We start from the raw sequence: 23,979 nt of genomic DNA on the forward strand, positions 1-23,979 counted from the left end.
TATTATAATTACAGAACTATCGATTGGTAATCGATAAAATAATCCCACTGAAGTGCAACGCGAAAGCATATATTGAATATTTTTATAAGCACTGTATACAGTATAGTGGAGTCTGCGTGGTTCAGGGACTTGAAAGTGTCTGTGAAATGCAAACATCAAGAAAATCCATGGAAATGGCGCGTGAACCGGACAATCCGGGAGCAACTTCCACAAAACACAAATAACCAAGCACCAAGAAACAATCAACGACTCTTTTGATTTCTCAAGATTTAACGAATGCAAAACAATACATAAAACCGAGAGAAGCTCTGCTGAACCGAGTTTAATTGCACCCGGCGATTATTATTAGCATGACGACGGATTACGATGGTGCGGAGACTCGCGAGAAAAATATCAAGATCTTCGTCAGGGTCTTGCCTTTACAGAAACCTTGCGAATCGTGCGTGAGAATCGACACGGAGTGCAAAGTAATTTAATGTTGTTTGAGTTTGAGATTTAATTGGCCTTCGTTAAACAGTTACGAAGAACCATTCATCCGAGGCTGGCGGGTTAATTTAATTGATTATAAGAAGGGTTAATGTTGATCCTCTCTTTAGAAAATATTTGTACGATGTCTTCAAGAGATGCAACCAAACAGAATCGCCGTGAAAAAGGAGCCGTCCTATTGGTGCTTCCAAACGGATGGCATTTTTATTAATGCCTCACAGGATGAGGTGTATCGTGTTTCTAGCCAGGACCTAGTCCCGAAGTAAATCGAAATATGATCGTTAAGATACATTAATCGCTTCCACCATCCTCGACTCCTTATCTTTGGCCAACGTAGCTTTCAAATCTTCTGGCAATCCTTTTTCAAGGCTTTGACCCCATTCTCACATGCTCTAAACAGTATTTAAGGTACAAAGTAAAGTCGTGATCTAACTTTCCTGAGGAACTCCACGATCACTGTCCCCTCGCCTACCCCTTCCACTAGGGGGCATCCTCGCGAGGAGCCAAGAAACTCGAGCTGCCTCGGTCACCGAGCGCGGTCGACTCAGTCATAAAAAAATAGTTTCACTACACGATCTCTGTTCCTGCTCGGAACAGGCAATGGGAGCTAATTCGCGTAGTGTCTCACAATCAGTGGGTAGAGCGCGCGACTGCGGACTCCGTGGCACCTCTGGAAATATTCCATGTGCCATTTAAGTGTGGTGTGTTCGAACCAAGATGGTTCGGAGCCCACACTAAACTGTGTAGGTCCCGTCGCTTAATAATTATAACCATAGCAGTTGAAGAAGCTACGTAAAACAATGAAACAAAAGGCAATGGGAGCTAGATCGCGACTTTATTGTAGCTATACATATAGTATATCATCGGATAGAACTTTAGTTTTGATGTCGGGTTGCAGAAATTGCATATCAAAGGGATGATCCTTGATTTAGTATGATTATGTGAAAGTTCCAGTTCGCAAAAGGATCTTTTTCAGGATCCTAAATGGCATAAGCTGCGTGTTGATGGGCCACGGCCAGACAGGCTCCGGGAAAAGTTTCACACTCAGCGGTCTAAGAAACAACTGGGAAGTACGATTCTGAGCGCAGAGAAGTTGCCACTGACCGCAATTAACCGAATAAACGCAGATCCACTGATCACGGTTCCTCTTCTCAGCACAGGGGCCTAGTATCAAGGATCCTATACGATCTGTTTCTGGAGAAATCGAACCAAAAGAGGGTCAGTAAGATACAGTACCAGATTAGCTTTGTCGAGTTGCGTGGGAAACACGCCAGAGACCTGCTGTTACCTGAAACGGAGAACAGGATTCGGATAAACGATCGAGATCCGTTTAAGGTGCGTCACCTCGGGAAACAGAACGATATAACACGCGACGGTTTAATTGTCGCTCTTATAGGAGATCTCTGTAGAGAGCGTGGAGAACCAGGAGCAAGCTTTGAAGAAGATCTTCGAAGCGGAGATCAGGAGGTCCATCGTGAAGGGACCCACTTATCCGGATTCGCATTTAGCTACAGCTGTGATCACCGTTCATGCTACCAATGCCAGCTTGGTCACTTCGGGATACACCTTTACCAAGGCTAAAGTAATTTATACTCAGAAATTTTCATTTTCATAGACTGCTTCGGGGGAAACTTTCGTTTCCAGGATTGCAAGGGTGCGGGATGCGTCTTCTCATTTCTCGATAATGTAAAGATGGGCTTTTTCAGTAGTCAAAGGCGCTAGATCAGAAACATCAATCTAGGCCGCAGTCGTCCTCAAAAGTCCTATTTTTACGTTTACGAGGCGTAATTTGCATTATTCGGCAGCATGTAACTGTCGCAGCTTCATTCCCCATTCATCATTCCCCTATATGTATACATGCGCAGCTCTATATGCTTCCGAATAATGCAAATGCGCCTTGTAAACGTAAAAATAGGAAATTTGAAAAATAGTAAAAACCCCATCTTTGCCTTTATAGAGAAATGAGAAGACGCATCCCACACCGTTGCGCAATCCTTTCTTGTTAACGTGAAGGAAATCCGCCTTATGGATATCCTGCCCCTCGCTATAAGCACCCTTGAAATCCTGGAAACGAGACTACCCACTTGAGTTTGTAGATCCTTGTACGAGAATAAAAATGGTCTGCACTGACCATGAAGAGGGAACATTGTGAATTCTTTCGAATTGATTTTTCTAGATGCACATCGTGGAGATGGCTGGCATTGGAACACCAGGCAGGTCATTTATCCGGAAAACGGCTTCAGACATTGGTGCAGCTAACTTGACCAAATCGCAGTTGGGACAGTTCTTCTCGCAGCTCCGCACTGCAGGGCCGATCCCCTACAACGCGATACGATCCAATAATCTGTTGAAGATCCTCGGAGACGATTTCCCCGTTGCATCTGTGATCCGGTGATTGATTGAAAGATTTCTTTTTTTATTGTAGAAAATCTCATGAGAGATTTATTTCAACATAATACAGAATTCGATATATGAGAATTACAAACAAGAGAAATGTTTACAGAATAAGAATATACAAATACATAAACAGTGTAGACTGTAGACGTTCCAACCGCTAAAGGCAATTTAATCAAAGTACTTAGTTCCTCATCTATAACGATAATTGAATTTATCAGTTTTATATCCCATGTCCGAGTGACGAAAGAGGATCTGGACGTCACTCTGTCCACGCTGAGGTTCACCGGGAACGTTGCCAGATTGAAGCCCATCAAAATCAAGAGGAGCATAGAATATCAGAAGGATCACATAGTGCATAGACTTCGGAACGAGGTCGATGCCGTGAAGAAAGAGCTGACGATGAATCGGTTGTTCCTGGATCAAGAAACTTCGATAAATATGTCCAAGTTGAGATCAGAGCAGATCAATCGGAGCGTTGTCAATTACTTGAATGGTAGCATCAATGACTTCACCTTGGTCAATGCGACGCAGGCTCAGCAGTTGCTGAAGAGCATCAAGGATTTCTATAACAGGTTGTAATATATTTTTTCGAACGTTCATCTTTCTTATAAAATGATTCATGCAATTATATTACCATTAATCGAGTCGCTAGACTGACAGTCAAAGAGACGGAGATCGAGCAGCTGAAGCAGAAGTACGAAAGTATTTCGAAGAACATGGTGGACACGAGTGTATCAGCAAGACTATCAAAGGTATTCGTATATGTTCAAAATTCGTGGTTATTGATTAATGATCGTTGTTAAAATAGTCGTATGTTGACAGGAGTCTGCGTTGTCTGCTGATAGCCGTATTCGTAATCGAAAGAGGAGTATGAATTCTTCGGGACGCCTTTCGGAAGATCAGGAGGCAGTGACGGAGGTTAAAGAGATTGAAATAGAGGAAGTGGGAAGCATAGCTAAAACTGGTTAACAGATTTCCTAATTTTTCTAAATAGATATTTAAGACGAATAGAATGATTAATATGAATTTTTAGCTGGCGGGATGACACTGGGACCATGCAAGGACACAGAAGATGACAAGACCTTAACTATTCCAGAGCCAGTTTATCAGATTGATCGCCAGAATAGAATACTAGTTAGTATACATTGCAATATAATTACACGAAGAGCAGAATCTTCTCGTCTCGTGTCTTCAAAAATATGTTTAAAAAATTGATAAACGAACCTGTGAACGGTCGTAATCATCACCAATTATGTAAATGAGGGGCAGAGCTGAGAGTTGATAATTAATTGCGATTTTCATTTGCGCTTCTGTAGAAGCTTCGACAACTTTTCGAGCGTTTCCTCAAGAGCGATAAAGAGTACAGAAAGATGAAAGAGATGCTGGATAAGAATACGAGGACTTTGGCGACGGTTCAGCAGAAGTTCACCAAGTGGATCAACAAGTACTTCGAGGTGAGCGAAATTTACTTGATTCATAGAATCAACTTAGAACTGTGCGATTGACTTGGCAGTTTTGTTCGCCAGGTAAAGAGCACTTTGGAGAACGCAAGGGACAAGCTCAGCAAGCACCAACGAATTCGACACGCGATGCAACCCGAGGACCAACAGGAGCTTACACCGAAAGCGGAGATAATAATCGAGCGTGATATCGCGTGTCATCAAAGAGTCCTGTTGAATTTGGAGGAAGAGGTGGTTCAGGCACAGGACGAGATTCAACGATTGTTCCAGGAACAAAGGGAGATGCGTTCGCAGTTCAACTCCGGTTTCAAGGAGTATTGCAAAGAGATGGACGCCTCGCCACTTTATAGCAACAGTTCGATGAAATTGTTATTTGAACCGGCGGAGAAGGCGTCTCTGGAAGTAGCTAAACGCAAGTTCAATCAGTTCCAACGAGCGATGACGCGCAAGCTCCAGGTAGATATACTGAATACACCGAAGAGAACTATTTTAATCGTGTATTATTACGGTAATTTTTGGGCCTATAAGTTTGTTAGTTTTTTATGATTTTAGGAGACGGAGACAATACAGAAAACAGAACGCGGCAGCTCGAGGTCTTGCATGGATTGAAACCTTAATTAATTAAACCTTATCAGCTACTGTAATAATAGGTACTTAATGTAACGCAAAAATAACGTAATAAACATGTATAATTTCGAAATTGTTTAGATTGCGGATTTTAATGATGGCAAATTTAAAATCCGTATTTAGCGCTAGTTTTCATACCGGCATTCTGCACCGACGATGTACCGTCGGTGTCTTCTGTTTCCGCACACAAAGTTGCACCCGCTGGCACCGACGAGGTGCCATCACTGCTCCGGTTTAGTGCTGCCACATCGTGCATTTCATATATTTGTTTACAATTGTGAGCAAATTATGAACTGTAGAAAAAAAATTTATTTTTCTTAAGGGTGAGGGTTGCAAGCAATAGAAGCTGCTGTGTCAAAGATTGACGATGTTCCGGATGAGTTGTTTCCATTATCTATTCCTTATTCTTTCCGTTACTTCGGATTTTGAATGATATAAACAGTATTGTAAACAGTAGTGGTGGCCACAGTATTGCCATAGTAATCTCAGAATCACGATTACTGTCGCGATTTCGTAATCTAGAGTGAATTTGCTCATTGTCATCCTAATTCTTCGTATATCATAAAAGATATTCCTACCAAAGGTTGAACCATGCTAATATTTGATAAAAACATCTTCGATCGGACTGTTGATAACAGAGTAAATACTACCGATTACGAATCACGATTCGTGGTTCACCCGGTATAAAGGATGTTAGACGTATACAAATGTTTATTCTCTATGCTGTGTACTAACCTATTAAAATAAAGCATACAAATAACAATCGTATTGGGTCATTCCATGCCAAATCGATCACTTTCTGAAGTCACCATCGTCACGATTTTGTTCTAAATGAAATATGTTGCAGTCCATGTGAAATTAGGGGGGGGGGGGTTTAAGTCATCATTTCGCCGATTTCGAATTTATTTTAGAAATGACAGGCCTTCGAAATTTGCAATTTTTGTCCATTTTGGCGAAAACGCGACCCTCACTTACGAATTTTTATCTCGGGAACTGTATGTCCGATTGAGCTACATGGGGGCCAGAGTGATTTAAACTTTGAAAAGAATATGATATATTCCTTGAAGTTTCTCCTTTAAACTGAGCCCATGAAAAGACGCGATTTCAAAGTTAGCGTCACAATGAGCTGGTAAAGGACGCCGTGCACACCCGTTTCAGGTAGAGGCGAGTCGAGCGCACCGCTATTATGGTCCGCGTTGCCTACATCGCAGGTCTTGGGAAAATACCAGCAGACTGTTATACATACGACGCGACGTCCGACTGCGGCACACACACACACACACACACACACACGAGCGTTTCGAGCGCCTCGGGAGGCATGTGTTGGTGTCTTTTCGGCCGATTTCGTCCGAAAATGTGCTCACAGCGGGCCAGACATCGGACCAAATGGTCGAGGTCAGCGGGGGGCCGAACCTTTTCGAGTGCTCCGAGAAGGGTAACAATGGACATACCCCATGGGGCCCCAACCCGACGTCGGAAGATGGTCGAAGGAGAATCAAATCAGTTTGTTTCTCGCTCGACGTCGGACGGTGCAGCGTTCACTTCAAATAATTTTCATGTCGCCAATTTTGAAGTATCCGTATTTTTAAAAACGGGTCCGTAAAGAGGACACTTGGGGCTATATTATCATTACTTTTATTTTTTCAATTCTCCGGTGCTATGATAGCAATGCGCCCGTTTAAAACAATTGCAAAATAAACTATGAAAATAAATATCTTTTCAACTGAAATCATTTTTATTAAATACTCTTACGCTTTCGCTATGAGCACACAAAACTAATCGACATAGTTTTGTTAGTTTGGCCGTTATAATTTAATGAAAAACTTGTGACACTATAAATCTTTAGAAAATCAAGGAGTGCATATATACACAAAAACAACAAAGAAATGAGAAAAAATCGCGTTTTGAAAATTGTTGGGGACATCTTGCCAGAGCTGTGTACCAAAATGGCAGACAATTCCAAAATATTAACGATTTAAAATAGTGCATTTTGGATGAATGGGAGGATATTAGCCAAAACAGTATTAAAAAATTGTATAAATATTTACCAAACCGAATGATTAAAGTCGTTAGCTGTAAAGGAGGTCCTACAAAATATTGAGCAATGATTTTTATCGATTAATTCTGTTATATTTAAAGTTTTTCGTTAAGTGTGCTATCTTTTCGTCCCGGAGTGTATGTTGACATATTAAAATATTCATTTTCTTCAGTTTAATGTATCGAATGAGGAAAAATAGATGATGTGTAACCTTTTTACCCCGGAGTGTGGGTTACAAATGAAAATTAACAGTTAAAAATCGTAAACTTCACATTTATCTTCGAAATTCCAAGCAATAGTAATTTTTTTTTTAATTTTCTTATGCATTATCTAGTAAAAAGATTCTTCCAACATCTTAAGAAAATCCATTTTTCTTAAACCCATCCCAACTTGTCCACCATGGAGGTGGAAGACAGGTAAAAGAGTCACTGCACACCAGTGCACACGGTTGACGGGGAGAACCCCAAGACCCCAAGATGAATAGCTGCAGCCTGCAGCTCACAACTGACCGTGGAGGTCTGCAAGGTTTATAACACATAATTGCTATAGAGGCATAGGAATATGCCCGAGTCTTTCTTCGGGCTCCGACAATAAAGTAATAAAGAACTAAATGCATTTAAGAGAGAGACTTTCTCTCAAATAAAATAGCAAGAAAGTCACGTCCGTGTATATATAAACACAGGTATATTTTCCATTTATTCCGGTACGTTGTCGAACTTTCGATGCTGTGGGTATGGTCACGTTGCTAGAAATGATCTGATTGGTCGGTTTACCTGAAAATCGCAGACCAATCAGCAAAGTTTTGGGGGCAAATGTACGCATCGAGGAGTTCTCCTCCTAGAGCGCGGGAATGAAGACACCAGAACGATTTCGAGACGCGCCTAGTACGGTTCGAAAAAGCAGAGAGACACGCTACGTATTATAGTAATGGATTGTGTGAAATTAATCAGTTTAGTCCAGGAGAGGAGAAGTTTGTGGGACCCTCAAGACTCTAATTACCATAACAGAGTTGCTAATCGGGCACTGTGGTGTGAAGTTGCCGCATCATTGAATTCCACAAGTAAGTACCTACGTCTACGACAATTACTACATATTCTACAATTGATCTATACATTGCATACAATTAATATACATTACACATAACTAGACTGCGGATGTTCATACACGTAAAATATGCAAAAAGTAAATGTAAATAGGCACAAAAATATGCAAATATGCACATAAAATATGATCAGAACTAATGCAAAGTGATATTTATCAGTCAGGTTTTAATTAACGATAAGTTGCTAGTAAATTTTTCCATGTTTGTAACACTTAGTTGTTGCCGTTTGTCAGTTAATATTTACTTATATGCTGAAAAAGTACGTTCTACATCACAGGATGTAATGCGTGCATATTTATACAGTTACTCGAATTAATATTCGGACGCTCTAAAAAAGACGATAACTTTTTTAATATTGTACTATACGATTTGAACATTTTCGGGAAACTAGATCAATTAGTTTACTACAGAATGTGAACAAAAAACAGAATATACAAAACGTATTTTTTAAATTTTCAATTTAGCCCCTCATAATGTCGTATTTTTTATACCATATATAGATAGAGTATCAAATTCCGAGTATAATAGTGTTGACCTTGATATGTCCTAAACCTAATAGTTAACGAAATATTATCGAAATAATTTTCTTTTTTCTTTGGATAATATCTCGTTAACTATTAGGTTTAGGACATACGAAGGTGAACACTTTTATACTCAGAATTTGATACCCTATCGATATATGTATAGTATAAAAAATAGAACATTCCATTTACAAAACTTAATTTGACTTTGAAATCCCCCTCCCCGTCATTCTAGTCCTCAAAAAAAAATTAGACTATACATATTATATGATTGTACCCTTCATACCGAACAATTTTCGTACCTAAACAAATTTTTTTCGTAACTTCAGTGCGTCACAAGATATTTCCGCGTTATCAGATAAACGAAACACCGTATTGTATACATGGTAGAAAACATATACAATATGCAAAATAATATCTGCATATCGAAATATGTATTTACATAAACATCCGCAGTCCACATATAACTGTTATACATTACAATTAGTATACATTATACTATACTATTTTTATTATTTATGCATTGTATTTTTTTCAGGCCATCTTGTTAAACTTAAATGGCAACGTCTGAGAGACACGCATAGACGAGAAATCAGGAAGAGCAATCTACCGACAGGCTCTCAAACAGGGGATTCAACGTGGCGCTATTTCAATCAAATGAGTTTTTTGGAAGAAACATATACGATCAAAGCCACGGCTGGGTATTCCCATAATCGGGAATATCTTCCCGATATACTGGATACGCACAGAGATTCAGAAAGCGATGTCATCGATATGGAAATGGACGAGACGACGGACAAGGACTTGTACGATAGAGTCTATCATATGGAACTATTAAATAAATCATCGCTACTGAGGAAGAGGATATTGGCGAAAGATTTGGCGAAAGATTTGGCGAAAGATCCATTCGATGAAATTCTACGAATTGAAAAAGAGAAACTGGAGCGCGCCCAGCAACTACTAAAGGACAGACACGATATGGAGGACGACGATTATTTCTTCCTAATGAGTCTGCTTCCCTATGTGCGTGCCATACCCAAACGCAGGAAATTACAAGCACGCATGCGACTGCAACAAATCATCATTGAGGAAACAGAAAATACAGAATATAATTTGCATTCAGCCTCGTTCCAATAACGCAGCCGCCGCACGTCACAATTTCAAAAATTTGAGATTATGCTTTTACTTCTAATTACCTATTCCGGCGAATTTATTGCTAAAATTGTTTGGATGTGTTCATTGTATTGTTTGAACGATTGGCGAGAGGAGTTTGAATCTTTGTAGTCTCGGTTCTATTTTTTATTATTAAAAGTGGAAATTTTCTTTTGATCTACCGTCATTTTTTAACTTCTGATTCACAAAGACCCTTTCCTTCTTCCTATATACATCTGTCCTTCTTTTACTAATTTCACATTTAGATAATTGCAGCGATAGCGTATCTTTAGCAACGCTACTGTTGTCGAATGTCGTTTTCTCTTCAACACGTGCATCTTGCGATTCAACCGAATCTGATTCTGTGGGATCGTCCAATGTTAACCGATCTCTCCATATTTTTATCGTATCGCTATTGGTAGTGTGAAAATCCTTATGTTTTGTGTTCTATTTAATATCTTTGTACAGTAAATGTTCTATAAACGCGAACGCATCGGGGGGATTTCTTCGCGTTTTTCGATCGTGGTCCTACTTTTTTCGAGCTTCAAAGGCCGAGCCGAACGTAGAGAAGGACAGCGCGTGTAAAGCGAGACCACGCGCGGGCCTTTGAACTGTGCCGGCGACTGCGACTCTCCGCGTCTCTTTCTTTTCTATACGCGCTATCCTTCCTTGCGCCCAAAACGTCCATCGTCATTTAAACCTCTACAGTTTAAATACCATCGAAGGAAACCTATCGAATTGGAGCGTTTGCATCCATCAGGAAAAGGCACACTTTTTGTAGTTTTTCAACTGTTTTAAGTAATGTACTTAAGATTTATTTAATTTTGTTTCTTATCAAAAAATTGTAATGGAGCGAGCGACGCGCGTGACTTGACACGGTGTTCGGTTTTGCGACATGATCGGTCATAGTTCATCGCGTCTTTATATTTGCGAAACCGAACGTTAAATAATAAAAATATAAAACAGTTCAGCATATTTTATAAAGTAATTTTTCTCGTTTTTTAATCTTTGCCTAGCGTCGAGATCGCAATTTCTCTTTCTTTTTCACTCGCTATACATACTCTTATGTTCTAAAGTCACTTCATATGTACATACCGTCAATTAAACCACTAAATTCTGTTCAAATTATATCGTGTTTGGTATCATTTTAATCAGAAAAATGCCAGAAATAAGGTAGTGAAAGTCCCATAACAGAATCATGGAAAATGAAGAAGTTTGACTGTTGGTGTAACGTTATGATGACTCACGGGCGTTTGAACTGTGCCGGCGCGCTGCGACTCTGCGTCTCTTTCTTTCACATACGCTGTCCTTCCTTGTGCTCGACACTTTCATCGTCAATTAAACCACTAAATTCTGCTTAAATTGTATCGTGTTTGGTATCATTCTAATCAGAAAAATGTCAGAAATAAGGTAGTGAAAATCCCATAACAGAATCATGGAAAATGAAGAAGTTTGACTGTGGTGTAACGTTATGATAACTCACGGGCGCGTTTGAACTGTGCCGACGACTGCGACTCTCCGCGTCGCGTTTGTAGTGGTTCACACCGATATACCGAGCCGAGTCAGTGTATTAGTTTGGAGGGGATATTTTTTTCGCGTTTATCGTTGAAAGATTTTCGCGTTTATAGAACATTTACTGTAATTATCTGAATTTGTTTTACTTTCATCTTTGCTTCCACTTTCTACTGTGGTGGCCTTGGCGTTGCCCTACGCCGCCGTCGTTTAGAAAACTCCTTATTTCCTTGGCATATTCCTTTTCTATTGTCCTCAGTTCTGAGTGGGTCTGGTCAGTCCTGGTAATCCTCTCCTTTGCCTCTTCCAGGTCTCGCTTGGGCCTGTTCAAGGTCTATTTACGTTCAGGCCCTGGCGAACCTTTCCTTTCTTTATTGACATCCTCCTTCCGTTTTATAGCATCCTTCCGCGTATCCTTGCCTGATCTTTCTCTCCTCCTGGATATTGCCATACCATCCTCTCCTTCATTTTGTACCTCTTCCGGGGGAGTTTCCTAAACGTTGACACCGTGGGTACTGTGTGGTACTAAACCATACTAAACCATACCCCCACCATAGCCTACTATTGCCCCTCCGTTGTTTTCCAACGCGCCCGCGCGCTACACTCACCAACTCACCAGCGTACCTCTACGGATACAGTAGAGTGATACGTGGTGATACGCTGGTGAGTGTAGCGCGCGGGCGCGTTGGAAAACAACGGAGGGGCAATAGTAGGCTATGGTGGGGGTATGGTTTAGTACCACAGTACCACAGCCTTGGCATCAGTGACCCCCACCATAGCCTACTATTGCCCTTACGTTCCTTTCCAACGCGCTCGCGAGTTAAATGGTTCCTAAGATGGCGCTGTTCCCGGCCTGACTTGCTCTGCCGGTAACATTTGGCTAAGAGTTTGAGCGTTTTGCAACTAGATGGCGCTGCAAGTACGTATACGAAGCGCAAATAATTCGTGCCGGAATTAACATTGCGTCTTATGGGAAAAGCGGCACGAATCATTTGCTGCTGTAATGAATATCCAATATTTTTCATTTTGCATGAATAAATTATCTTTATTGTACAATACAGACACAGAGGATTCTCCAGTATACACCCACCAATTTTTTCAGCCCTTGAATAACAATTTCATTGAATATTTAACCTGATTTAACCATCCACGGTCCACGGTTTAACTTGTGAAACGGGAAAAATGGCGGACAACGATGTCAACGGTGACTCGGATGAGGTGCAGCAAGAGAAGTCACAGAAAAAGGCAGCGAAATATGACAGCGGTGCGGCAGATTTGGAAAAAGTCACAGATTACGCGGAGGAGAAGGAAATATCTTCCTCCGATGGATTCTCTTGCGTGAGTGTTCCATAACTATATGTATTTACTTACCGTTTCACGTGTTTACCATTGTGTGAACAATTGTCTTACGTTTTACTTCGTAACTATTTAGACAAATCTGCGTTTTTCCAAAGTCATCATCTGCACTTTACCATTTCACTGTGCGTCACCAGTTTAATATTCGAAATTAGCTATATTCGAAGGAATAGATAACAAGACCTAACCTATAAGTTGCGTATATGTCTCTCAAATCTAAACAGCGTTGAACATGAACGATTCATAATCTTACTTTTAATATTGTTTTCATGCCAATCACAAATTCTGTTGTCTTTTATACAGGCATTGAGCTTAATCGGAGACCAAAGAACTAAGGAACTAGCAGCGAAAAAAGCCAGAGAAAGGGAATTGCTAAAGGTTCCTATTAAAAAAGAAGACGTCGATCTGATGGTAAGACAATGGATTTATGTATATATGCAACGGGCAATGTGTATAATGCGTGGACCAGGTATATTTCACAAATTGCCCGGACATTTTATATAATATCCATGGTTCATTGGGCAGCATGTTAAATCCATGCTTGGCATTTTTTATGTTTATTTTTTATAGCAGTAAACTTGTCAATTAGGGTCCTCCTCTCAGATTTTAACGGGCATTTTACACATTGCCCAAAAGGCATTGGGTATTCTATAGAATGTCCGTAAAATATATAACTGCCAGTTCCTGTGCCCTCTGTAACGGTAAAGAAATCTCAAAACGCAGAAGACATAGTAAGCTGAAATTTGGTGCACAGCTGTTAGCCCAAAAGGATGCACAAATATGTTATGATCCCAGAAATCCTTCATGATCAAGCATTAAAATTAAATTAGTGTTATTTAAGTTCCTCTGTCCTCTGTAACAGTAAAAAAAATCTTAAAATACAGAAGACACAGAAGTACACAGACAGTCTGTAGCTCAAAGGGTTAGAGAATCCTGGAATAACGAGTCTACCCCTTAAAGATATTGCTCGGTTGTTGTATCGATTACAATTGGTCCAATCTTGTTTCAGGTGAAAGAGATGGAAATCAGTCGGACTACCGCGGAGCACACGCTCAGAGAGCACAGAGGAAACATTGTCGAGGCGTTGATTACGCTGACAAACTGACTGTACAGTACAGGCTCTAAGCGTACGATTTACATGAATCTCGATTTTATTGTGAATTCTACGGTCTTAGGAGTTGTTATGACTTTGGGTTATTAATACATATTCGTACATATTACAAAATATATTCTATGCGATTCTGTACACTCTGCTGTTAATTTCTCTAATTCGATACCCGCGATTAAGATCCCTTATCGGAAGATATTTTGCCGACGTGCGTACTAAAGGATATATTTTCAATAGAATGAAAAAATAATTGCCGTAGTACTGATTACATGCGTTATCAGGGAGTTTCCTCTTGATAAGATTGTAACCTTTATACGATCCAGAAGTCCGGAAATTTTTTAGTGTTAAGCGACATGTTTTGCTGGTTGCGAACGATGGTCTCGGTACTTGTACTTGGAAATCGGTGAAAGGTTTCAAAAGTTGCGCGGGATTATTATCTTCGACACGTTCTCTTCGGCGCGAAACTTATTTCCGTGTGAAACAACTATGCGTACATCTCGAAGAATAATCAGCTTCGCTGCGAGAACAGTTTAATTAATAATGTCACCGTAATGTCTCAGTATCATTTCACGCGAGATCTCATGAACTTTTAGACTCCGAAGACGAACGATTTTTCGAACTGTTCGAGATGGTTACAGTGAATCAACTGATGAATTATCCAGGTATGTGCAGTTCGTTTACGCGCGACCACGTCTGAAACAGAATGTTAAACGGATGTTTGGTATCTTTGGTAGAACTAAATGATTCGCTGCATCAACTTGCGAGTACTTTTCCGTACACGGAACATTCGATGACAAAGTTCGAAGACAAACGCAACAACAACGGTAACAGCAGCAATAACAAAGGTGAGACCAATTAAAGAAAAGATTAACAAAAGAAGATGACGAGATTAAATTTGTTTGTACTCTTTTCTATGACGTACTAATCTTCGTTCTGCTGTCCGCGTAAAACTCGAAACGATTGCATCCTTCGCTGGTAAGATCAATTCGCCGTTTTCGCGCAAAAACGCCGACCGTTATCAACCGACTGATTCTTTGTTTCCTTGTTTCCAGGAACGAAAAGATATTAACGTGATCACAGCGACGCAAATTATAGTTTTACTGTTGTTCGCATTTGGTATATTTTTTGCTCTTCTAATATATTGCAAAACCTGCAACAGGTAGGAACGAATCTCTTTCTCGCCTATCGATCGATCGCGTTTATAGCTAACGAATCTAAAATCAAATCTATACACAAATGTATAATATTCAGATGTTCTCGGCGCAACGGTTCGATCAGTTTATAGGAAACTGTACTATAAACTTCCTATAAACTGATCGAACCGTTGCGCCGAGAACATCTGAATATTATACATTTCACTACCTTGCGATCGATATTTCAAACAACATTTCTATACACAAACTTTGGGAACTCGACCGGATGATATCCAAAGTTCCGCGTTGATAATGCCTAGGCGATATCAGAGTCTCGTTATTAAGTATTTGCAGGTCGAATCGAGCGAGATACTCGGACCAAAGTCGATACGGTAATAATGACGACGATCAACAAACGGACACCGATTCGTTGTATTCCCACGCAATAAATGAATCCAGGCAGAGGCCGCCGTCTTACAGCGAAGCTTGCAACGCTCCACCCCTCTACGGATCACCTTTTAACAGGGTAAATTAATCCCTACATTTTTCTTTTCCTTTTCCTAGAGGTACAGTTAATCCCGCGATCTAAGCGATCTCAGTCGATTCTCTCGGTTCTGTGTTGTGAAAGACATCGTGAAGGGATACTAATCATTTTGTGCCGCGTCGACCGCGCCAAACGTAGGAAAGGACAGCATGTAAACACAATAATACAGCATGTAACGAAAATAGTGTATCGGTGAGACAAACCTAGCGCAATAATGAAACTCTCTTCTTTATCTTTTACTTGTTTTTAATGTAATTTTACCCATATATTTGCGACATTTTTCGGATTAAAATGACACCAAACAAGATACAATTTCACCCATATTTACTGTACATGTGAAGCATAATTTATGCTGTATACAGTAAAGTCTTGATCTGAGAGTATGATCCTCGGTTTGGAGTTGTGACATAGATAGTGAGGGGATACTATCTTTGTCTAACATTTTTGTGATCGTGTCGACCGTGGAAAAATTAGTCAATTAAACCCCACTAAATACAGTTGAAATTACATCGTGTTTAGTGTGATACTAATCAGAAAAATGCCACAAATAAGTTGGTGAAAGTCCGATAAAAAAATAATGAGAAATATAGAAGTTTTGTAATTGGATTAGTAGTGGTTCACACCGATATTTCCCCTGGCCTCTCGCGGGGTATACCCCCCAGTGGAAGGAGTAGGCGAATAGGCTTAGATCGCGGGATTACTCCACCACGATTTTGCGATTTGAAATAAGGTTGAATAATAAACTAGACAGCGGATCTTTATGTAAAATGGAAACTTTCTACCCGCATTGTAACAAAGTCGAGTGAATTAGAAATTGATTCTCTTTCAAAATATGTTTAACAGATTGAAAACAATATAACTTGTATCATTTTCGCAATAAATGCACAAAATCCGCTGTCTAATAATAACAAATCGAAGCGATGCTATCTGTACGCGAAAAACGAGATTACTTTCCGAACGACCTGATAACATGCAGCTGCACCAACGCGATTTTAAACAGGACAACCTACAGAATCAATACGATGCAGTATAAATCTTTTATTACGAGTCAATTATTATATATTCTCATTTTACTATCACATAAAAATCGAATTTTATTTGGAGACGCGACACCAAGATATATCGTTATGTTCTCTAGGCGTCTATGCTCGAAGCACCACCGGTCTACCCGGACACCCCTAAGCTATCGGACAGGGTGCACGGCCAAGGTTTCCCAGTAACTCATCACATTTAAAGCGTACAAAGGACCCCCGATCATCTGTACAGACATATTTATAATAACGCGAGAAATTTCGATTTGATAACGGCGAATAAACATGAAGTTTTGTGATATAACACGCTTCTCTTCTTGTCAATTCTTTCTCTCACACTCTCTCACTCTCTCTCTCTCTCTCTCTCTCTCTCTCTCTCTCTCTCTCTCTCTCTCTCTCTCTCTCTCTCTCTCTCTCTCTCTCTCTCTCTCTCTCTCTCTCTCTCTCTCTCTCTCTCTCTCTCTCTCTCTCTCTCTCTCTCTCTCTCTCTCTCTCTCTTTGTATGTCGCAACCACAACGCAAAAGTGCCAGGGATAATGAGAGAAATCACTGTAAAAGTTGTCATGATTATATAATGAAAATGTCATTTATTTGATGTGGTGCAATGACTTAAAGTAAATGGAAAAATGAACGTTTGTATGAGCTGGGTTCGATGATCACAACGATGCCGTGTACAACATCGGCGAGCTACCACTGCTGAACTATTCGTTACAAAAAAGCTTTCTTCGGGTTTAAATGCAATATACAACGGAAGTGTGTATCAGACAGCAGCGCAGTAGTAGCTAACACGATACGGGCACGCTGCTTTTCCATGATGAGGTAACACTTGTCTTATAATTGTACTTATAGTTTATCAAATTATCCAGTCATACGCTTATGCAGATTGGTTCGAAGAATTGCATCTAATGTATTTTATTTTTTTTTTGTTTCTTGTTCACCCTCTCTCTCTCCCTCTCTCTCATCTCTTTTTGTCGAACTCTCGAACTCGTTTTCTATCTCTCTCTTTCTTAGGAAAAAGACATTCAACGTTACGAGTTTTGTTTTCGTGAGATATTTCGCCGTACAGTCCCAAAGATAGAATGGGTAGAATTGGACGTAGATTTTCGTTCGTTATCGATAATCGTTTCCTCTCTCTTTCTTTCTCTCTCACACATGCACACGCACTCTCTCTCTCTCTCTCACTCTCTCTCTCTCTGTGTCTATCTACTTCTTTCATTCTCTCCACGAAATGTTAAAATCTGAGTGAGCACGGCCAAATCTGTTCCTTAAACCGCTTATACAATTTTTAATTTTTCTCGTTTCTTCTCTCGTTCCCTTTTCTCCGTTTTTCTTTTTAACCTTCGTCCGTCCCTCGTGGCGATTTCACAGTTTTACCCGAAGTAAATTATACTGTTCTGTTGATTGTAGGTAAATTTGCCCGAAACTGCGTGACTGATTTTTTTAAAGCGAAACACATAACCGAAAAATCTAACATGTAAATATGTTAACCCTTTGCACTCTCTCGGAGCTATTTTAACTGGAAAATATTTTATGGATATGAAATTGATAATAACACCTCGTACGATATTTAAATGTTTGGTAATTGATTAGTAGATTGCGGATGTTTATGCAATTTCCAATCTTTATAGACGAATTTTAAGAAAGTGGAATGGAATAAGATCCTATTTTTCATGGAAACAGCCTTTGTAGATGTAAAACAAATAAAAGGCGTACTAAATACTATCGAATTTTATATTGTAGCATTTTTTAGAAGTTTTCATAAGCCTTTCATATTGATTAAATATACCAACAGATTTAATAATCTAAACAATATTTTGAATAATGGTATAACGATTTTTAATGGTAACTCACGGTCACCAGTCGAGTGCTCAGGGTACCCTTTGCACTCGGAGCTATTCGAACTCGAAAATTAAACATTTCTTCCGACTAAGAATAATTTCATTCCATATCATTTTTGAATAATGATATAGAATAATGAATAGCAATTTTTAACGGTAACTCTGAGACGCCATTCGAGTGCTAAGAGTTAACTCGGCAATTTGAATAACGAAAATATCGAAAAAATAACTGTTCACACTTTGTTATCTCATTGATCTTTCACCACACTGTCAATTTAACACCGAGGGACAAATTCAGTTCGTGAAATGAGGGACGGACGAGGGTTAAATTCGCGTTCATATTTCATCGCCCTCGATTCTTTTCTTTTTTGCCATTTTGTAGTTTCATTTCAAGCTCTAACGGTCTACGGACTCGAAATAAACGTCGTGTAAAAAACGGTGGAAAACGTTCCCTAACTATGTTTCCCATAGGATCTTTTTTTTTCCTTTGTTGTTGTTTTATTTCCCTCGATCGTTCTTTGAGCCTGGACAAGAAACGGGAAATACGCGCGGGGCGCGCGCGCTCGCGCGTCTCTAATCAATATAGGATGCGGCGCATTTTTGTGCGCGACACGAGAGTCAAGGCTCAAAGATGAACACGCAAAACGTATGTTCTAATCCGTATTTTAATTTGTCGACAATGTACATATTACATAGTTTACTTAAAGCATTCGCTAGTGTTTCAAGGAACATGAGTTTAGCACAGTCTGTAAAATAGAAATAAATTATAGTTGGTTATTGTACCCTTCATAAAAGTATGTGGTTCCGTTATTTTCGGTTTTGTTCGGTTCTTATAAAATACAGTTTAGATATGTACAGAGTAAAAATCTTAAAATCGAAAGGGACGCTAGATTTGGGACTGTCCGGATTGTAGCGACCGTTTCATAAAAAGATTTCAAGTTTTTCTTTCGTTCTCTCAATTTGTTTCTTTTTTTTTTTAATCCTTTTCCGCTGGCTGCCAGGATCGTCAGAAGTTCTAGAAACTGTGTGTACATGTATGCGTGTGTGTGTGTGTGTCTTCACGTGGTTCTGTGTATGTATGTCTCTCTGCGTCTCTGTCGTCTGTCTGTCCGCGTCCGTCGCATACGTGTGCGTGTACGTGTGCTTGCTCTGTATCTCTTCGTGTTCCATGTACGTGTGTACGTGTGTGAATGATTACAATTGCGGTAATTACAGTGGTCTTATCACAGAACATGTATGGCATTAAATCGTCGATATCATTACTTTCAGGTAATGGTATTTATGGTATATATTCCGTATTTAAAACGTTCGGTAAAGCTAGGTCGGAGGATCAGGAAGCCAGTACGGTACTAAATGATGATTATTCGTTTCTGCTGTTCACGGTTGCCCATAATTCAGATCATTGACCACACACGAATTCACAATTCAATAATTAATTACATAAAAAACGATTAATATTTCGTGCTATATAATTGACTAACTTTTATTTTACATTTTTCTTTCGTTCTCTCTCTTTCTCTCTCTTTCTACCTCACTTTTTCTCTTTCTCTCTCTCACACATACACTCTCTCTTTCTCTCTCTCCTTCCGAATTTTACTCGCTCACACTTTCCCTCTCTCTCTCTCTCTCTCTCTCTCTCTCTCTCTCTCTCTCACGATTTGATTTTTCTTTCTTTCGTGTCCCTTTCGCGTTTCTCCTATGTGTCCCGTGTATCTAGCATTATTTTCATTTTAGATATTTTTTTTATCTAGTTGCATGCGTCAACTCGATTTCCGCCGCGACGAACTTTTTTCTTTCCGTGTAATAACATCTATAGTCCGATTTATTGTATGTTCGAATCCTGCGCGCAAGTAGGATCGACGTTTTGACAATAATCAACGTAAAATTCGATAAATTATGGACAACCCTAAATTTAATATAATTAATAATATAATAATAATAATAATAATAATTAATATAATAATAATAATTCGAATCTATCACTTCAGCTACTATGCAATACTCGAGAAAACAAAACAAACTGTGCCTAGTGATCGTTGGGAGGAAGGTGGGAATAAAGGTCGCGCGCGGCAGACTGGATACCCGTTATCCGTTGAGATGGCCGTTTGTCGGACAAGCGTTGAAACACCGTTTGACGGAATTTTGCAGTGTGTGCTTGTGGCGAATATTTACAAATAATTGTTTCGAAATTTTCTACGCGTTCAACAAAAGATCTGTACGCAGAGTTGCTTTTGGAACAGCCGTTGCAACGTACGTAATATACTACTTTGACTGCGAATCTTCATGCATTGATAGTAGAATCGAGTAGATGAAATTCAAAATTGTTGGATTTATCCTCTATTAACCCTGATTATAGCAAACTAAAGTGTGTAGATGATTTAAAACCTTTTGTATTTTACATATTTGCACACATTTTCATTTCAGGGCTGTAAATTAATATATCAGCGAGCAAAGAATAGACATATTCAGAGAAATATCGTAATTTTTCGTTGGAGGGACATTAATAAATTATCATCGATTCAAATCAGGAAGAAATAACATATTCAATTCAGTTTCTGTTCCTCGCAATCGATGCTAACAATTTTGATTTTGCATAGAGATGCGCAGTCTAGTTATACCATAATCGCGTGAATCGGGGAGCAAGTGTTTTCTTCTCTTAAACGTTTCTCAGCGTCTAATCGTTCGGAACGACTTATCCCACGACGAATGCGATCACAATCGAGAATTTACGTTGCCACCGACGATAAACACCGCGAACAAGTTTAAATGAGAACACCAGAATTGGACGAGATTAATTCGTCGATCAGTCAACGATCCAAAGAATCCAGCTTTGAGATTAGGGTGATCGGGGCGGGCGGTGTTCGCGCGCGCGAAAAAATATACAAAAATTAAATGTGGGAGGCAGGAGGGAATTGGGGCGGAAGGGGAGCACAGATTGCGTAGCGTTAATAGTAATCATAGTAGTAGTAGTACATGTTTGAGAGAAAGAGATCATAAAAAACCCTAACTAGAACCCTAACTAGAATGTTTTTCTTCATTCTGGAAGAGTTTCACGTTCGTATCCGTCTCTTGTGTGTGTCTCCGGTTAAACTAAAAATCACTATCGGTAATAAACATAGCATATATCTAACGTTCTTCTTGTTCGTTGCGTCGACGAACATGCGTGGGACATCGTTCGATGCATTCTTCATCTATTTTCATCGTCGTCTCGCCTTCTTCTTCTTCTTCTTCTTCTTCGACAAAGGAACAAAATGTTTAATCGCCTGGCCAACGTCTATCACAACTTCCTTCGCGCATACCGTGTACGTGATCTGTCTTCTGTGTATCTGTCTCTGTCTCTCTGTATGTATATGCGTGTGGGTAAGAGCGCGTGTGTACGTGTAGATGAGACTCTAACGAGTGGTAGCAATTTCAGGCGAGCTTCAATCTCGCTTTGGTCCTCTGACTGCTTCTTTTGTGATTCGTTCTCTTTCTCCCCCAAGATACGGTTGCTTCGACGAATTCTCCAGCTTACCTCGGTCGGTAGAAACGAAAAGCAGACCGACTAAGGGAGACTACAAACGGTGCGCATCGACGGATCGCTGACATTCGAGCGCGGCCACTCGAGGCTAACGATGGACGATGGACGATGGACGATGGACGACGAACGATGGACGATGTGGATGATGGACGAGATGGACATTAGACGATGGGTGATCAACGAGCAACGAGGAACGAGCAATCGCACGTGGTTACCCGGCGCGCAACGCGAGAAAGAGTATCGTGTGATCGTGTCCCAGTCCGTGTATCGGTCGGCCCGAACCCTTCCGAGGATGGACCCATCGTCATCGTTGGTTACACTCAATTTCCGGCTTCTGTTTTTCTCTGTGTTGCGCGCGGGGACGCGTGCTGCTGCTGCTGCTTTTCTCTCCTCTTGATGCTCTCTCGTCGCTGCACTCCGGATATCTGTGTGATAGGCTCGCGGGCCGCATCTCGCGATACACGCGAAAAGCTCGCACGCGAGACAGTCTCTCTCTCTGGCTCCTCGGCGCACAGTTCCTTTCGCAGTGGACCAGAGGATGTGTCGCACTAGGAAACATTTATTTAGAACACTACTTTTGTATCACTGTACAGAAAAAAAGTTTCTCATGAGGGATGCAGAATAGGCGGGGGCGATGTGGAGGTCGTGCCCGGTGTTAACGGTGATTGTTTTCAGCTCTGTTTCACTCGCTTCCTGGGCGGACCGATCGGCGGGATCTGTTGGGTGGCGAGCGCTCGAAACGCCTCCGCTATCAGGTGCGGATGCGAGTTCACCATCGACTTGAAACCCGCCGTGTCCATCACGTCTGTCGCGTGTCTGAAAACATAAATCGCGTCGCTTTAACAAGGTCTTTCTATTCCAATAAAAATTGGTCGTCCATGCGGTTCTTTCACGAATTACGTCTTTCATTACGTCTTACTGTATTTTAATACAATTTTCAATCTCTCTCTCAGTCAGTCTGTTACATCTGAATTCAAATAAAGAGCAATTTCTACTCTATTTTTATCAGTAGACTGCGGATCTTTATGCAAAATAAAAATTGTCTGCATCGATTACAAAGAACAGAAACTAAATTGAACGTTATTTCTTCCCTTAATGATGTTAATAGAGGAAAAATCATATATTGACATCTTGAATTATTAAAATTTTCCAACTCTTCTAGATCCCCGCATATTTTGGATTTGTGTGTGTTTAAAGGGTTGTCACTTTATAGCAAGAAAAATTTGTTCGATACAAGAAACTTGAAGAATTGACTTTTTTGGGGTTCCAGGAGAAACGGGATTCCAGCCCATAGTGTGCATTCGTTCGAAACGGACAACCACTTACGTATTAATGAAGTCTATGGCTTGCGCCTTGAGTTGATCGGCGCTATGAAGATCAGCGAGAATGAGGATGTCGGCTGCGTTCTCGATGGCTAAACTCGTGCAAAGCGCTTCCTCGCACATCACCTTCAGCCTCTCTAACGCGTACTTGTCCGCCGCCGCGAGCAGATCGTCCGCCATCTTTTCCAGATTCGCCGCTTTTCCCGTGTAGATGAACCGCAGCATTTCGCGCAACACTTCATGATCCACGTCCGTGATGTCCACGCGGTTCTGCTTCCTCTCCTCCATCTCGTGCTCGAACATCGCCGAGAACACCGGACTTCGAGCTAGACGCGTAACAAAATTGCTGGTCGATTAGCGGCGAACGATTTACGGATAAACGGCTTTCACCGGAGTTGACAGAAACAGTTCTTTTTAGATCTATTAGGTCGTTCGGAAAGCCATTTCGTTTTCTCAACGGAAAATGAAAGCCAATTTCTTACCATTTAGAATAAGTTTTATGACATTTCGTTCTATAATCTTTTGCGATTTTTCAGGCAAGTTGATCCTTTGCACTCGGAGAAATTAACGGAGAAACATTTCTTCCGACCTAGAATATTTCCATTCTCGATGATTTCTTAAATTTGGTGGATACGAGATTGATGTAATACCTCGTACAATACTTAAATGTTTAATAATTGATTAGATACCAACATATCTAATAATGTAAACAATGAATGAACAATGAAAAAAATTGACTCAGAGTCGCTGCTCGAGTGCTAGGGGTTAAAGATCCCATGCTCGTAGTATTTCTGGTTTTTTATTAGCAAAAGATCGAGTTATAAAAATCATT

The 23,979-nt window shown here is 40.3% G+C and overlaps 6 protein-coding genes across 12 annotated transcripts in view; 5 read left to right on the forward strand and 1 right to left on the reverse strand.

The window, feature by feature from the left end:
- Positions 1-95: 95 nt before the first annotated feature.
- Positions 96-1,601, forward strand: LOC143219294 (kinesin-like protein KIF9). The gene is made up of 2 exons (XM_076445310.1): positions 96-748; positions 1,463-1,601. The coding sequence occupies exons 1-2, from the start codon at positions 624-626 to the stop codon at positions 1,566-1,568; spliced, it is 231 nt and encodes a 76-aa protein (XP_076301425.1). The 5' UTR covers positions 96-623; the 3' UTR covers positions 1,569-1,601.
- Positions 1,601-5,733, forward strand: LOC143219290 (uncharacterized). Its single transcript, XM_076445306.1, has 9 exons — positions 1,601-1,821; positions 1,883-2,068; positions 2,663-2,877; positions 3,102-3,455; positions 3,536-3,635; positions 3,706-3,847; positions 3,917-4,017; positions 4,200-4,337; positions 4,410-5,733. Exons 3-9 carry the CDS (start codon positions 2,663-2,665, stop codon positions 4,887-4,889), a joined length of 1,530 nt encoding a protein of 509 aa, XP_076301421.1. The 5' UTR covers positions 1,601-1,821; positions 1,883-2,068; the 3' UTR covers positions 4,890-5,733.
- A 151-nt stretch (positions 5,734-5,884) lies between these two features.
- LOC143219291 (uncharacterized) lies at positions 5,885-10,739 on the forward strand. The gene is made up of 2 exons (XM_076445307.1): positions 5,885-8,068; positions 9,170-10,739. Exons 1-2 carry the CDS (start codon positions 7,936-7,938, stop codon positions 9,766-9,768), a joined length of 732 nt encoding a protein of 243 aa, XP_076301422.1. The 5' UTR covers positions 5,885-7,935; the 3' UTR covers positions 9,769-10,739.
- Positions 10,740-12,361: 1,622 nt separating this feature from the next.
- LOC143219064 (huntingtin-interacting protein K) lies at positions 12,362-13,897 on the forward strand. The gene is made up of 3 exons (XM_076444855.1): positions 12,362-12,633; positions 12,955-13,062; positions 13,661-13,897. Exons 1-3 carry the CDS (start codon positions 12,478-12,480, stop codon positions 13,754-13,756), a joined length of 360 nt encoding a protein of 119 aa, XP_076300970.1. The 5' UTR covers positions 12,362-12,477; the 3' UTR covers positions 13,757-13,897.
- A 150-nt stretch (positions 13,898-14,047) lies between these two features.
- On the forward strand, positions 14,048-23,232 carry LOC143219061 (uncharacterized). 3 transcript variants are annotated; one of them, XM_076444852.1, is made up of 5 exons: positions 14,048-14,421; positions 14,494-14,604; positions 14,822-14,918; positions 15,238-15,418; positions 23,096-23,232. In XM_076444852.1, exons 1-5 carry the CDS (start codon positions 14,388-14,390, stop codon positions 23,117-23,119), a joined length of 447 nt encoding a protein of 148 aa, XP_076300967.1. In that variant the 5' UTR covers positions 14,048-14,387; the 3' UTR covers positions 23,120-23,232. The 3 variants fall into 3 exon arrangements, with proteins under 3 accessions (XP_076300967.1, XP_076300965.1, XP_076300966.1); XM_076444850.1 differs by lacking the exon at positions 23,096-23,232 and adding an exon at positions 16,575-16,888; XM_076444851.1 differs by lacking the exon at positions 23,096-23,232 and adding an exon at positions 16,575-16,888 and having other exon boundaries at positions 15,247-15,418.
- Positions 17,035-23,979, reverse strand: part of Rdx (BTB/POZ and MATH domain-containing protein rdx) — a 99,140-nt gene continuing 92,195 nt past the window's right edge. For all 5 annotated transcript variants that reach the window (XM_076444839.1, XM_076444835.1, XM_076444838.1 and 2 more), the window contains 2 exons: positions 23,152-23,473; positions 17,035-22,641 (listed from right to left, as the gene is read on the reverse strand). In XM_076444839.1, the coding sequence (XP_076300954.1) occupies positions 22,497-22,641; positions 23,152-23,473 (467 nt within the window). In that variant the 3' untranslated portion in view covers positions 17,035-22,496. The remainder of the gene's footprint in view (positions 22,642-23,151; positions 23,474-23,979) is intronic.

Source organism: Lasioglossum baleicum, unplaced genomic scaffold (assembly GCF_051020765.1).
Source record: "Lasioglossum baleicum unplaced genomic scaffold, iyLasBale1 scaffold0021, whole genome shotgun sequence".
NCBI lineage: Eukaryota > Metazoa > Arthropoda > Insecta > Hymenoptera > Halictidae > Lasioglossum > Lasioglossum baleicum.

What these genes read in the sequence shown, in the direction of transcription:
- LOC143219294 (XM_076445310.1), top strand. Translation starts at nt 624, where the DNA reads ATGCAACCAAACAGAATCGCCGTGAAAAAGGAGCCGTCCTATTGGTGC. An exon ending in AGCCAGGACCTAGTCCCGAA is followed by an intron (nt 749 to 1,462) that starts GTAAATCGAAAT and finishes GATCTTTTTCAG; the next exon opens with GATCCTAAATGGCATAAGCT.
- LOC143219290 (XM_076445306.1), top strand. Translation starts at nt 2,663, where the DNA reads ATGCACATCGTGGAGATGGCTGGCATTGGAACACCAGGCAGGTCATTT. An exon ending in ATCAAGGATTTCTATAACAG is followed by an intron (nt 3,456 to 3,535) that starts GTTGTAATATAT and finishes TCGAGTCGCTAG; the next exon opens with ACTGACAGTCAAAGAGACGG. An exon ending in TATCAGCAAGACTATCAAAG is followed by an intron (nt 3,636 to 3,705) that starts GTATTCGTATAT and finishes GTATGTTGACAG; the next exon opens with GAGTCTGCGTTGTCTGCTGA.
- LOC143219291 (XM_076445307.1), top strand. Translation starts at nt 7,936, where the DNA reads ATGGATTGTGTGAAATTAATCAGTTTAGTCCAGGAGAGGAGAAGTTTG. An exon ending in CGCATCATTGAATTCCACAA is followed by an intron (nt 8,069 to 9,169) that starts GTAAGTACCTAC and finishes TATTTTTTTCAG; the next exon opens with GCCATCTTGTTAAACTTAAA.
- LOC143219064 (XM_076444855.1), top strand. Translation starts at nt 12,478, where the DNA reads ATGGCGGACAACGATGTCAACGGTGACTCGGATGAGGTGCAGCAAGAG. An exon ending in CCTCCGATGGATTCTCTTGC is followed by an intron (nt 12,634 to 12,954) that starts GTGAGTGTTCCA and finishes TCTTTTATACAG; the next exon opens with GCATTGAGCTTAATCGGAGA. An exon ending in AAGAAGACGTCGATCTGATG is followed by an intron (nt 13,063 to 13,660) that starts GTAAGACAATGG and finishes ATCTTGTTTCAG; the next exon opens with GTGAAAGAGATGGAAATCAG.
- LOC143219061 (XM_076444850.1), top strand. Translation starts at nt 14,388, where the DNA reads ATGGTTACAGTGAATCAACTGATGAATTATCCAG. An exon ending in TATTGCAAAACCTGCAACAG is followed by an intron (nt 14,919 to 15,237) that starts GTAGGAACGAAT and finishes CTCGTTATTAAG; the next exon opens with TATTTGCAGGTCGAATCGAG. An exon ending in ACGGATCACCTTTTAACAGG is followed by an intron (nt 15,419 to 16,574) that starts GTAAATTAATCC and finishes TATGTTCTCTAG; the next exon opens with GCGTCTATGCTCGAAGCACC.